Below are 14,691 nucleotides of genomic sequence, written 5' to 3'. Positions count from 1 at the left end.
TTCTCTAACAGTAGCCAGGATGCCAGCCGGCCCTGGGTGGGAAGGTTCCTGTCAGCATTACCTGCGGCTAAAGCCACAGTGAAGGGGGGGGGTGTTAGGTTAAATAGTTAAAGAATATAACCACTATTTCAGACACATTGACACTCTAGCAAACAGTACTCTACAGCCATAATGTTGCCTCAGGCCTTCAAAAGACTGATTAACAAATAAGGCCCCAGTGTTAGCTTAAAGAAAAAAAAACACAAAGCACTACAACATGAGAAGTGTGCTATGCTTGCTATTCAAGGACTGTTTATGTGTACTCAAGGTAAATTTACCTAGTTTAAGATTTTGCTTACAATAGAGGATGCTTAAGGAGTGTTTGGATAATAGTCAAGGCATCAGATAATGGACCTTTCACAGTCTCAGACTTTCTAAACAAGGGGTTGGCAAGAGAACAAAGACCCTGGTATCCTCAGATGACGCATGACCATAGAAGGATAAAAGAAGGAGGGCTATTCTTCTCCAAACCACCACTGAAGACCACAAGAGACCCCCACGCAGGTGTAGAAGACTCTTGGATGATTGCTCAAGAGAACAACACATCATGCTTACTCAACATAATGAATATGCAATAGTTAGGCGGAACATAGGTATGAGGTAGGCATGGTGTTTAACTGCAGTGTGCAAGTATGGACTGAAAACCTCAGTAGGTGTGCTCGATTTGTGGAAATCTTCCACCTTGCACCCTGCGCAGAATAAAGCAATGTCTCCTCTTTAAACATACTTCATGTGTTTCAGGAGTTACTTTCTGATCAGGTAACAATAAGAGGAACACTTGACTAAAATATAGCTCACCTGTCTACTCCCTATCCCCTCTTCAAAAACAGCTTATAACAACTCCAGTCTCATCTAAGCCCATTCCCAGTTTTCATCTTTCCTAAGCATATACAAAGCTTTTTGCATACCTGTAACAGCTTTTGTGTGTTTGCCACTTTTCTTCAATTGACAATTCCATGATGTGTTTATTAATAAGCTACAGAGAACACGTGCAACATTATCCAACCTTAAATACATTCTTTGTGTGGAATGCATTGTCTTCCCCATACTCTTTCCTTTCCTGCTAGTGGGTTCTGTACATGTGAAGTTTTGCTTATTATTCTTATCAGCGTTTTGAGGTAATTTTCAAGTTACAGAAAAGTGTTTTTAAATTTGAATCGGGAGATATTGAAGCCTTGATTTTTATCCTCCAAAGACATGTATTTTATGTTATACTACTTTCTCTCTCTCTAGAGGGCATAGAGTGAGCTACAAAGTACTGTTGTAGTCAAACTAAACTCCTGCCATTTTTAACTGCATACAAAGTTAAAGAACTCACCAAAAGAACTGGTATTTTTCACCCTCCCAGCACATAATGCACAAAGTGCCTAGGACAAGTATAAGGAAGTGTACCACAGAGCATGCAGATTCCCCCAAAGGAGAATTAAACTTCCTACTTATCCTGCATTCAAGGATAGAAACTGAGAAACTGGGTATAGAAGGAACTGTCACCCAGTAATAGGTACTACTTATTAAGAAAGGAGCAATACCTTTTACATATGACCTTACACTGTACATCCTGCTGGCACACTAAAACTTTGCTACTGTATTTGGTTAAGGAACAACTACAGCTTTCCTTAATATTTAAAAATTGTTTAAGTATACCATAATACATATTTATATGTTTAAACAGAAACATTCTCTATTATATTACCTTTAGCCCAGTTAACTACTCAAGATACTAGCTCCTAATAGAGCTTTACAGTAAAACACTATTTCAGATTCTTTGAACAATATACATAGCCAAATACACACATTTCCCCATGTAGATATAAATATCTCTACATCCATATGAAATTTATTCTAAATTTAGACTGTTCATTGCATACCTTAACAGAGCAGCAGCTGGCAACCCTTGAGAGTGTGGGAATGTTATTTTAAGAGACTCTGTTGTGTTAACATATTTGAGCTCCCACCTACAATATGCTAAAAGACATTGTTCTAAATATACATTGATGCCAAGTGCAGGTATTCAATTAAGAAAAGACAGAGAAGACCATAACACTAAATCAAGGAGAAAAATGCTTACTTAATACGCACTTGTAAAACGTGTAACCTGTCTATGCTCCATTGCAGGAACACATACTGTAACCCAGATTCTTTGTAGTCATTTCTGCCTATGAGTTCAGGGACATACTGGTGGGATTATGGTTTTTGGGTTCCTTCTTCAGCAGGTATTTGTCCCATAGTAGTTAGAAAAGAGGAACAGTTATGGAATTCACACGCTTACCTTAAGATAAGAAACCATTTCTTGTTTTGAATACTTGCTTACATATATACACTTACTTTCGTTACACATAGTAGCACTATATAGGACACGGGTTGATAAACATTACATTATTCAATCTCCCACCTCTTACATACCAATAATTTGGCTAGGGAAGCATCAGAAAAACAAACAAGTTTATCTTTGCACCTTTGTGTTTTGCTACTACTTTGTAACACATGTAAAAGATTATGCTGCCTTGTCTCAGTCTTTGGTTAAAAAAAATTGAACACATATTCAGCTCTACAAAAAAGTCTGCAGAGACCCTTATGGGCTTGTGTCCCTGCTCCCACAGTTGCCCTTAATAGAAAAAGAAATTCACATGTTAAAAAACACACATATATCTGGAAAAAGCATTATGTCTGAAAAGCTAGGCCTATCAAGCCATCAACTGTCAACATTCCCAACAAAAACATATTCTGTATATAATGAAAAACATCAACTAACCTTCAATTAAAGGGCAGAGTTCATGGCTTTCTTCAGACATCCAGGATGAAGTCTATTATGTTGCTTACCAAGCATTCAAACACTTGTTAGAGAAGAAACTGCCTCAAAAATCACACTGGAGTAATTTGATTGTAAAGATTAGTGCTTATAACAATTCCTTTGGCAGGTATGCAAGTAACAATGTTTTAGTTACTTGAACATGAAATACAAGACCCATCACTACAGGCTGAACTGGAGTACTACTTCAAAACAAAGCAGTAAATAGAGAAAAGGTGGAGGGACAAGCTTTTAGAAGAGAAGCAGTGCCTACCAATGGGGGAGAACAGTGGGAAATTCATTCTATGTTTTTGGAAAAAGCTTAAAAACTTGCAGTAGTAAAATAAAGTAGCGTTGGGTAAAAAAATCCTTTTCAAATTTATTCTTCCTTTAGACTACAACTGCTTGCTTTTTTTTATTGAAAAAAATAATTACTTGGAACATGCACACTATATAAGAAACCCTGACAGTTAAATACACATATCAAAGACAAATAACATCTGCATTAAAACAACAAAATACTGACAAATGTTCTTAATCAGCATTTTGAATGCATTGCGCAAATATATACCAAGCTTTGCTTAAAGGTGTGCTGCTACCAGCCTTGTTTGTTTTCCTTCCTTTGAAGCTGTAAAACCTATTATCTTCAACACTGCATGGAAAGCCATTTTACCTGTTTTTAAAGCCTTCTTTTACATTGCATTGTAGCCTTGAGCTTTCAAAAAAAAAAACAAACAAAACAAAACAAACCACAGCCAACAAACCACGCCGTACAGTTATTGTGCCATTCCCATCTCTGAGCAGGGGTCAAGCAAAGGCTGCGAAGACAAGAAAAATGACATTGTTCCTTCAGACATCACAAATTTTTTTTTTTTATTGGTTTAGGAAGGAGATGCACAACCAGTTCAGTAGATACTGAATAGCAGGGAAGTCAGGAGATAAATGCTTTGCTTTAGAGATAAAAATTAAAATAAATATTTATACATAAACCAAAAGTCTACAGAAACTTAAGTTTTATTTCTGTCTGGGGTATCCTTTTAACAGAAAGGAGAACTCTGTGTCTACAGTGAAGACTCATAGTCAGTATTCTTCTACCACACCATGAGCCACCAACGTCTTTCAGCACTTTGCATAGCTTTTGCAGCGTTCCCACAAATTTTAGAGGATTACAAGGACAAGTGCCACACACATCATTCGTCTGCAGTTAAAACTTCCAGCATGTAATTTCTTTCAGACTTTATTGTGAAGAGAAGCCATACTTGATTCAACAGCAGTCAGTCTTGTTTCCAGAGCCTTTAATACAGTGTCTGCCTGTAAACAGGGAAAGACACTCAGTTATAAACAGAACTTGACAATACAAAGAGCAAGTGTAGATGTTGCAAGTGCTCAAATTTGATCTTGCATCAATCCTATTTGATTCTATCCCCGCTACTTTCATAGTTTGAAAGTTCACTCAACTCTGATGTTAGCTCTCTACACTTTCTCAAATCTGTAACTGTCTCTAACCTTGGTGTCAGATCCACACATTCAGCTTTTGCCAGACAACCATCAGCTGACTTCATGACACTATTTGCTCCCAATTCTCCCTACTTGCAATCAAAAGTTTTCAGTAAAGCAAAATGTCAACTTTATTATGTAATATTTCAATACAAATTTACAGCAAAAGCATTAAGTCAGTTTACATGAAAGACAAAAGGGACATGACTAAAACAAAGTTAAGTGAAAATCTGGAGAGGTGAATCAGAACTAGTTAGATACGAAATTTCTAATTACTGACAAAAATAGATAGGAATCTAAAGCTGTGCTTGATAAACACAGAATGCTAATTACCATTAAAATGGAAGGAAAAGTTACTGAAATCTTGCATAACACAAGATATTAATAGCATGAAGTATTACAGCATATGTTAAAACCCACAGAATAGATCCGGATGAAATAAGGATATTAAGATTTCATACAGGTGATTTAAACAAAGAATGATATAAGGCTAAATCTTACCCTTTGTAGCACGTCTTCCAAGACAGCTCGACTTTCAAGAGTTAAAGGTTCCTCATCAGTAAGAGCTTGCTTTTCTGAGGATCCTAGAATGTAACTGATATACTACAGTTTAGATCATACACTTTTCACTCTGAAGGCAAGAAAACAAGTATAGGACTCATCCATTATTCTCAATGATTATGAGATCATTATTAATACACTAACAAAGTAGAAGCACGATTCCAGTGACAACAACAAAAAAATCTATTTGGTAATCTTGTAAAAAAACTATATGGTGGAACGAAGAGTTTTAAGTGCAGAACTACCAACACACCACTGCTTTACGAAAATTATAACTTCAAGAGACAGTCAGGAATTCTGGTGCTACAGGATATGGTGAAAAATTATGCAGACATTGAGAACAGTGTAGCACTAGCTGGGAAAACCAGCCATCACTATTACTACACAGTAAAATGCCATTTTGTTACCATGTTAGTACTTCAGATAATTTTACTGCCATGGAAAAAGCAAAGTATCATAGCTGCAGAGAGGAAAAAAAAAAAACCCCAAACTGTCCAGAGCCGGAAGGTGAACATCCATATAGATACAGCAAAATAAACTGAAACTTAACAAAAAGCAGAAACATTAAAACTAGCCCAGACAGAAATAAAGGTAACCTATCACAGTTTACTAGAGTAATGCTTGGATAAAAGCACTCTGGTGTGGAGACTATGACTGCAGGCTCATTTTATGTTGTCTAAAGCAGAGCACATACGCAGTCTTTTCTGATCAAACGAGAAGGAGCCCTCCTGTGTTGTGTCCCTAGTGTTATTTTCCTGGGTAGCACGCAATTTCTTGTACAAAAGGCAGCCCCGGTGTTTTCGTTTTTCCAGGATTTGCCCAACATTACACAGATGATGTTTCTCACACTTCAGCACTACGATGCTAACAGCAGTAGTACAAAAAAACACGCTGGAACAAAGCAGCAGAAACGGCTACCTCTAGACACGCCACAAATATTAACAGGAGCATCCCTCAGTAAGATGCTTGGTGGGTGAAGCTCAGCTGGCAGGCTTACCAATAGAAATTCTGCCTTTACCTTTCAATTGAGTCAACATTGAAACAGAACAAATCCCTCTTGTAGTCGAGATGCTTTGGGGTGCATCTATAGATGTTGCCAAGTGTCATTGAGCAGCCAGAGCAGAATAATGTTTCAATGATGCTGTAAGTAAGATACGTAACATTTATTCACTAGCAAAGAAAAAGAAACACCTCTCCCCGTCCCCTATTTAAAAAAAAATAAATCGTCCATTATGATTTTTTCAGAGCATTCGCTCCTGCTTTACATGACGTAATTACGAGCCCTCCTCTTCCTGCCCGCGTTCCCAGTGGCCGGCTGCCCTCAGCAAGACTCATACACGAGCCTTTTGTCCAGACGGCCCGAAAGAAGTGTTCCGGGCCCAGGCTCCCCGGGGGAACACCGGGCACCCCGGCCCGCCCCCCGGCGGCACCCGACGGGCCGCTTATCAGGCTTTTCCTCAGCGCCTTCCCCGGGGCCCCTCGGCTCCCTCAGGAGCGGGAGGGAAGGGCCCAAGGCGGGGCAGCAGCGGGGCTCCGGGGCCGGGCCTCACCATCCGCACTCGCCGGGCAGCTTGGAGAGCTTCCGCTCCTCGTCCACCGAGACGCTGGCGGCCGCACCTGCGCACAGGGGGGGAGGGAGGGAGGTGACCAACGGCCGCCGCGCGCGGCGGGGCGGGGCGGGGGGCGTTGGCGCGCGCAGGACTCACTGCGCAGCAGGATGCAGCCCGACTCCTCGTCGTTGGTCACCCAGCTCAGCGTGTCGCCCACCGGCCGCTTGCAGCCGGCGCAGAGGAACACCATGGGCAGCAGGTCCGCGTTCTCCGCGCCCCCCTGCCGCTGCTCCGCCGGAGGCAGCGGCGGCGGCGGCGGCACCCGCCTGCCGCCCGCATCCAGCCGCGACAGGGAGGAGTCCAGCTCCGCCACCAGGCCCGACGGCAGGTGGAGCGCGCCCGCCATCGCCTTCAAACCTCCCGCGCCGGAAGCGGCGGTGATGCCCGCCCGCTTCAAGAGCGGCACTGCCCCGCGCACGCCACGCCCCCTCCCGCGCACGCCCGCCACGCCCCCTCCCCAGCCCGCCGGGGCGGGGACGCGCCGCTCCGCCCCGCCCCGCCCCGCCCGCGGCCACGCCTCCCCCCCGCGCAGGCGGAGGGCCCGCCCCCCAGCCGTTAACGGCCGCGGCGGGGGCGGCCGGTCGTGCCTCGGTGCCGTGGGCCTCGGCAGCGCCTGCGGGAGCCCGCTGGGGGGCTCGGGTGCTGTGGTGGCGGGGAGGCACGGGAAGGGAAGATGGCGACGCGTGTGTTGAAAGCTGCCTCTAACCGGCCTGGTGCTTTTTGTGCTGCGATCGCGTGCCTCGCTCCCGGTTCTAAAGGCCGCCTCGCCGCGCTGCCTGCCCGGGCGGTGTCCCGGGAGGCCTGCCTTGGGGCCTGCCTTTCCTCCGTGAGCCTGAACGAGCAGCCCGGGCCTCCCCAGCTGCGACGTGCCCTGGGGGCTGTTGGGGTGCAGTCGAAAGCGGGCGGAGGGTCTGTCTCACGTTTAGCGTGAGCGATTTCGGTTCCGTGAACCTCAGTGAAGCGGGTAGGCCGGTGTTTGCTTAGGCACGGGACTGCCGTGGGCCAAGCGCCTTCCACCAGTCTGCCTTCGCCTCGGGAGCCTGCCTTTCCATCCATCACCTTCGGGGTGGAGGGAGTGAAGCAGTAGCAAAGCAAAATACATGGTTACTCCAATGCACCCTGTATTTATGAAGGATTTGGTCAGGTCTTACCTACTTCTTTATGTCAAGAGAAAGTCTGAAATGTCTTTCAGCCCATCTGTTCTCAGCTCCAGAGCACGCTGCATTGCTGCAAGTTTCTGAGAGGGAAGGGTTTGTGACCCAGCTGGCACTCGTCCACCCCATTCTTAGGTTACTTGACATCCATCTCAGTTTAAAATATGCTGAGGAATAACGTAATTGCCCACCAGGAAGCAAGGATTACATTTTAAGGGCTGCTGTTATGTATCTGTCAGACATTAATATTCATTACTGCTAGATGTTTTTTAGTACCAAGGCAGTCCTTGAGCTGCGGAACTCCGGAGTGATTTACATAGGCATCAGTTATGCAATCTCTTTCTGAGGGCGCTGAAGTACAATGAAAAAAAGTATTTGGTTGGAGTTCTGTGCTGGTTTAAAATGCACTACTGAAATGGCTAACAGAACAAACTCCTCTGAGTATTTTTGGTCGTATGAATATTATTGGGATTATATAGATCCAATTCCAGTAGATGGAAGCAAGTTGAAGGTTAATAAATGTAAGTATTGTAGAGTAGTAGGTGCTAATCCAGTACAGGAAAAATGTTGCATAGCTTGTCTCTCCAACTTATTTTTTGTTTTCCTTGCGATAGAGACCATGCTGGGTTATATGTGCATGGTTTGTACGGATGGGTGCCTGCCTGCCAAACTGACTGTGCTCCAATAGCAGTTATTACTAATACTGAAACTCTTTGCTTTGTCTTAAAATATTTGAAACTAGAAGACTGCTGATACTAACTTTTATTTAGAAGGACAGATTCTTTTTTAGCCATTTGCTAAGTGGAAACCTAATGACTTGCAAATCTGTAGTTTGGGGTGTTAGTTACCTGTATGCTACTATCGGAGAAGTTGACTGAATGAGCAGCGTTTTTCATAAGTCTATCGTGTTTTCATCTTGGGACATAAGGCTTACATTACAACTGATAAACATCCAAAACCTTAGTAAAAGAAGAAGCGTATGTTTCCACTAGCCAGGAACAACAAGCTGAAAACATATTCTATTACCTTTCCTCCTTTGATTTAGTGCTACTGAACTGTAAGATAAAGTAATAATATACATTATTGTCAAAATACTTTATTGCCGTGGAAGCTAATTCTGCTGGGTTTAGAAGTTTATTTTCAAAGTATATAATACAAAATAGTATTCACCAAATTCACCTTGCAACAGCTAATTCTGTTTCACACTTGGTTTTGCACAATGAGATAGCAATGTCTTTTTATGGTTACTTAAAGTGGCAAGTAATTATTTTTTTCCTAATGTAACTGCATTGGTTAGGTTTTGATAAGATAAAATGACAAGCTATATCATGAGGGATTAATTTAACCAAGTATAGTTGGATGGATTGACAAAGATCGAGGGAGAATGGGTAGGCATGTTTGAGTCACTTAGGCTATAGGCAGCATTTTCCCTCAATTTCTGCCAAGTCTCTACCTATAGGTTGTATCCTCATTTGGGTGACAAAGCTATGGGCTTTACTGGTTGCTATTTAGTTTACTGAAGACAACTACAACTGTTCAGATACGGTTTCAGAGACTAAAATTGCTTTCCCCAAGGTTATTATAGTGATGTGGTCAGCAAAGAAAATGTGATAGTCTTTGAAAATATTTCATGTGTCTCTAATTAACAGTGCAAGAAACTGTCTTTCTAATACTGAAGATTGAACTGGACAATGCTAGGAGCTTCGTGTCCTTTGCTTGCCTTATGAGAGCAAGAATAAGAAAAGGGAGCAGAAACTCTTATTCTGCGCTGCCTCTAGAAAAGCTTTTCTGTCCACTCTGATGAGCCTAGGGCTTATTGCCTCCAAACTTAGAGCATCATGCCTTAAAGAAGGTAGTGTAAATATCCACATCCTTTGATATAAAAAATCTTGCTCCACAATACTGTAGGGCAACATTTGGTGCTGCTGGGATCAGGCAGGTTATGAGCAGCTTCTCTGATTCTCTTAATTTTAAAGTTAGGGCAGATAATTACCCCCAAATTCATCAGGGAAACCCCAAACTGCTGAGTTAAGCTAGCTGTAAGTCCCTGGCATGTGGCTGGCTTAGCAAAAAAAGCAAAAATCGGGAATCTAACCTTTTCCCTTTTTTCTCATTAATAACATCTTTCTAACATTTGGGTCGCCTGATACATAGTAGAGGTGGAGTTTGTGTTACAGCATTTCCCTCCATGGCAATTTATAGGATATTCCTCTTTACCCAGCTGTGTGTTTTCTTGAAACTTGTAGAAATTGTGCTTCTGAGAGAAGATGCTCATCCTCTGTTAAATTTAATTTAAATTTGTTGATAGTTTCATGGAGGAAATTACCACACACACCTGAGAGAGTGCTTATGAGTGATCTCATAAGCCCTATTTCCATTAAAAAGCAGAGTAAACTTAATGATTTTTCTTTTTTTTTTTTTTATTTATTTGTTCTCTCCCCCTAGAGAAGTCTGCTACGTTTAGGTCTTCTTATATTGTAAGGAGATGATTTATGCAATCATACTTTGTGTTTATGCATCTCATCTGCTCCTACAGTAACTCCAACTTGATCTAGTTACAAAGGAGTGGAGGCCTCAAAGATATAAAATATCTGCAAGTTCCTACACCTGGTGACTAGATAATAGAGGAAGAACATTGTGAGTGAAGACCTTTACTGACAAAAAGGCTGCAGGGTGAGGTCATGCCCTGTTGGACACAAAAGGAAATCACCTTTGGGCTCAGCTTTGGGCAACAAATCTGCAGGAAAACAGGCTTCTGTGTTTTAGCTGCTCAGCTCCCAGGCAAAGAAGGAGGAGAAAGATGCAAGTGTAGGGTTTGGGATGTACTTTTTTTTCCCCTCAGAGGCTTAATGTTAAGGCAATTTGAGTTCCCTGGGGCAGCAGTTTATGTAAGATATTTCTAGGCAGCTTGTCAAAATGGAGTTCTGCTCCATGATTTGTGTCTTTTAAAGAACCCACATTGTACCAATTTCTAAACTAAAAATGTTGGGTTTGGTTTTCTGATAGCCAGGGAAGTGAAACTGTTTTTCTTTTTTTTTTTTTCTTTTTTTTTTTCCTTCCTCTAAAAATAGACATTTTTCCATGTCAGCAGTCCAGGAGGAATGGAGACTGCATCATCTTGGTACTTTTATTTTTCCTTCTCCAAATACCAGTGGGAGAACAGTGAGTTACAAGTTATAAAGAAAACACCAAGGGAAATAATGCCACAGTTGGTTAGTTTTTTCCTTGTTTTGAATAAAAGCAGTAGTCAAGCAATGAATATACTTTGTAGGGTTTCCTGTCTTTGCATAATATTTACAGTCTTATACCTTCAAAAGCCACTGTTGAGATTATTGTCTTCATGTGCTTGGAAGTATATAGATGAAATAAGTTCAGCAAGTACTTGCCCTTTGTGCTGAAGATGAAATGTGATAATTTCCCCTCAGATAGCCAACGAACATTCCAAGTTTGGCAAAATGTAGGATACCTCCAGGATCACAATAACTGCTGTATTGATGTTCCAGAGGGCACCTACTGATTGACTTCAGTGGGACCTGAGCATTTGTTTAGGTGCATTGCTGAATCAGCCCAAATGAATCATGTGGTTGTCATAACCCCTGAGATGGGATTGTAGCTCCCTAATTCAATTTTGCCTCTGTTGGGTTTTTTTTTGTTTTTTTTTAATTTAATGTAAAACAGAGACCTGAATCTCTGTACTTTCTTTCCTCTGTTATGTGGCCTATCCCTGAAGCACTGTGAGACCGTGTTTGTCTTATGAAAATGAATCTAAATCCAGCTATAAAGTCATGGTCTTGCTTTCTATTAATAGCATTGTGCAGCTCTCTCCCTTTTGTATAAAAATAATAAAAAGCTTAATTAGCCCATGAACTAATAGGCTATTTAAAAACACATGCACACACACCCAAAAGGTGACTAAAATTTAGCAGTAGAAAAGCTTTTTATAGATTGTTAAAATATGTTATCCCAGTTTAAAAAAAAAAATCCTAATTGCAGGACTTTAAAACCAGGAAGTTTCTGTTTATCCCTTAAGAGTTCAAACTCCCCCTGAGACCTGGAGCAAATTTGATTAGCTTCAGTGAATTCCATGAATCGTATTAAAGCTGCTTTTAAAAGATGAAACCAAAACAGCTCCAATGATAGGGAATTCTATAAATCCAAATTCTTCATTTCTGTCCCAATGGCTTTGAACACTTCAAAACTTTGAGTTTTTCAAAATATCCCTGGACCATGAGCTTGCTTTTTTTTTTTTTAACAGAAGTCCCCTATTCTCCCTTGAGGAGTTGGGGTTGGCCAGTAGCACCCCATCACTTTTTCCCATAAGAAGAAAGAGGGGGAAGAGCAGGTCAGAATATTAGCCCTCACATGCTAATTTACCATCCTCTGAATTAAAGCTTGGTAAAACTTTTTTTAACAGAGGGAGAATAAAATAAGCTGACCCTCCACATTCTTATGTCTCAGTAGCCCAGCCAAAACTCAGCTTGCTTATAAGACTCTGGCTGGGTCAGTTCTAGTTTTAAGTTTAAAAGGAGCTGCGATAATTCCCCCTAATCTCTTTGTGGCTCTGATGACAACACGTTCTGAACTTTTTCACAAAGAAACACCTAATCAAACATATTGGACCTGTTTCAAAGAACACAATGTTTTCTGTCCTTTCAGATGGAAGATTTATTTTATCTTGATCAATATTTGTCTCTGAAGTCAGTGACCCTTCTTTTTCACCTCAGTCTGAGTAGCTGGTTATGAATTCAGGGCATTTCTTGACTTATGCCCTGCAGAACACCCGACCTTTTCAAGGCTTTAACTTGGACATTCACCACCACCACACTGATCCCAGGAAGGAGCATTTTTGAAACAGTGACCAAATGTGCTATTGGGGCAGGAGCAGATTCATCCCATCTAACAGCCCGTAACTGAGGCAGTCATTTCAGCAGCACTGTAGCCTTCATTCATTAAAGAGCAACTCACTTTTCTCCCCCAACCTGCTCATATTCCCATTAGCAGTGGTCACCCAGATCAGGGATCAGTTCATCTTTTTTTTTTTTATTGGTTAAAAAAAAAAAAGTTTTCAGCTGAATCAGGGATAACAGCAGTGGCAGGGTCTTAGGCTGGCTTAAACTAATTGTGAGTCCATACTTCAGTGCTAGGAATCCACTTACTTGTTCCTTAAAGAAGCTGCTTAGTCCTGATAAAGTAGGCTGCATTTTGAACTATTTTCTGTTGATTACAGAAGTATTGTAGCTGAACAGGGGAAGGTTCACATTCTCTTCCACTGGACTGATGTGCTGTAAGGGTCACAGGCACTTTTCAACAAGCTTTCCTTGGTATTTCTCTACGTAGAAAATGTTTTCAAGGCTAGAATTCCCTCTGTAAAAGCATCATCTTAAAGATTATGGATTGTACTTTTTCACCCAAGAGCAGGATTTGGCTATACACTGAGTGGTAATGGCTCAGTCTTGAGTACCAGATTGTTTACCATACTGTGATTTTGTATCCCCTGCAAAGAGCTGAAACTGTGAAAACCATCAGTGCTCAGTATTACATTTTAAATATATGCATAGTGCTAGTCACCATCACACTTACTAGATTTTTTTCCTCAACCTCTTCGCCGGCCCTGGCCATGCCCTGTTACAATAAACTGCTAGGAGGCTCTTAAGACTTATAACAAATTGGCACGCAGATTGCTCTCTCTCAAGGGTTTAATTAAATTGAATTAATTAAATGACACACCTTTCTTAGAGATTGTAAATTATATTGCTGTGTTTTATATTTGCTATGGTATCAGTGACAGAATTACTGTGTTGTGTCCACAGATTCTATTGTCATAGCCTTTTGGGTTGGGCTTGCTGCGTTTGTGACGTTTCTTTTCCTTATTTTACTGTATATGTCCCGCTCTGGATCAACTCCAGTAAAGTAAGTACAACCAGACATAAAGTAAGTATAGATCAGTGTGATAAAATAATCTGCATGAAACATTCATCCACTGCTTCAAGTGATCCAGCAATTACAACATTTATAATTGCACACAAAGATGACACTTTTTATGTTATTATTCAGTTTGAGTGTCTCTCAACCCACGGCTATTCGCTGTTAGTATTAATCACCTGGATAAAAATAAATCCATAACTGATGAGATTTTCAGGTGACAGAAAGATGGGGGAACAGTCTGGACTGCTTGGTGTGTTGGCAAACAACATGCATTTTACTTATGCCAGCTATTCAGGTTGCATACTATGGAAGTAGGAGAGTCTGTTTTACATGCAGAATGGGAAAGTACCTCTTGTAAACCACACCTGAGAAGGAAAGTAGGAATCATGGTGGTAAAGCAGGTGAACACCAGCTCCCAAAGCAATTCTGTAAGCCTTGATCAAATTAAGAGAAAATTTATTAGGGAGGTCAGGAAGATAATAGTATGTGCACCATTGCTTTTATCATCCCAAGAATGTTGTACTTGCGTTAGAATGTGCTCTTTAAAAGGGGTTTTAAAGAACTTGGGAAGAATAGGGAAAAAACTGATTTGAGTTCCAGAAACACATCCTACAGTAAGAGAAATCAAATCAATTAGTTTCTCAAGGAGCAGTGGCTCAGAGATGCTCCTTGTGAACTGTCTGCGTCTTTTAGAACACTGGTGTCCAATTCAGGAGCCCCATGATAACTATCAAATGGTAAAGTACTGTACTAAAATGCAATGGCTGGAAGCTGATGCTACACAAACTCAGATGTACCACATATTTTCTGTGAGGTTAATGATTCACTGGAACAATTTAGAGTAGAATATTAAGTGGGTTGTGATTAATTCTTTTACTTGATGACTGAACACCTGAAAAACATGCATTTGTATTCATCAAAAAATTACCATGAGGAGCCTGTGGTCTATCATTCCCTGGCCTGTTATGCAGAAGGTTAGGCAAGCTTCTTTCTTACCTAAAATAAGTGTATGACTCAGTCCCTAAACACTTTTAAGTTCTTGTAGGTTAAATTAATTCAGTGAAATTACTGGTTTATAATTGGCTGAAGGTCTGGGCAAATTTTCTTCTTCTTTTTT

At 41.2% G+C, this 14,691-nt stretch overlaps 1 protein-coding gene across 1 annotated transcript; it reads right to left on the bottom strand.

The window, feature by feature from the left end:
* Positions 1–3,205: 3,205 nt before the first annotated feature.
* MIS18A (MIS18 kinetochore protein A) lies at positions 3,206–6,898 on the bottom strand. Its single transcript, XM_075034727.1, has 5 exons — positions 6,592–6,898; positions 6,436–6,502; positions 5,904–6,026; positions 4,826–4,919; positions 3,206–4,138 (listed from the first exon to the last, which is right to left on the bottom strand). Exons 1-5 carry the CDS (start codon positions 6,839–6,841, stop codon positions 4,058–4,060), a joined length of 615 nt encoding a protein of 204 aa, XP_074890828.1. The 5' UTR covers positions 6,842–6,898; the 3' UTR covers positions 3,206–4,057.
* Between the last annotated feature and the right edge of the window lie 7,793 nt (positions 6,899–14,691).

Source organism: Buteo buteo, chromosome 8 (genome assembly GCF_964188355.1).
Source record: "Buteo buteo chromosome 8, bButBut1.hap1.1, whole genome shotgun sequence".
In the NCBI taxonomy this organism is placed as follows: domain Eukaryota; kingdom Metazoa; phylum Chordata; class Aves; order Accipitriformes; family Accipitridae; genus Buteo; species Buteo buteo.
The sequence above is the reverse complement of the archived record's forward strand: the minus strand, read 5'-3'. Positions and strand labels throughout refer to the sequence as shown.

Excerpts from the sequence above, each read along its gene's own strand:
- MIS18A (XM_075034727.1), bottom strand. The coding sequence starts at position 6,841 with ATGGCGGGCGCGCTCCACCTGCCGTCGGGCCTGGTGGCGGAGCTGGAC. Across the intron at positions 6,503-6,591 it reads GGGCTGCATCCTGCTGCGCA|GTGCGGCCGCCAGCGTCTCG; the intron begins GTGAGTCCTGCG and ends CCCTGTGCGCAG. Across the intron at positions 4,920-5,903 it reads AATGTTGACTCAATTGAAAG|TTACATTCTAGGATCCTCAG; the intron begins GTAAAGGCAGAA and ends GTAGTATATCAG.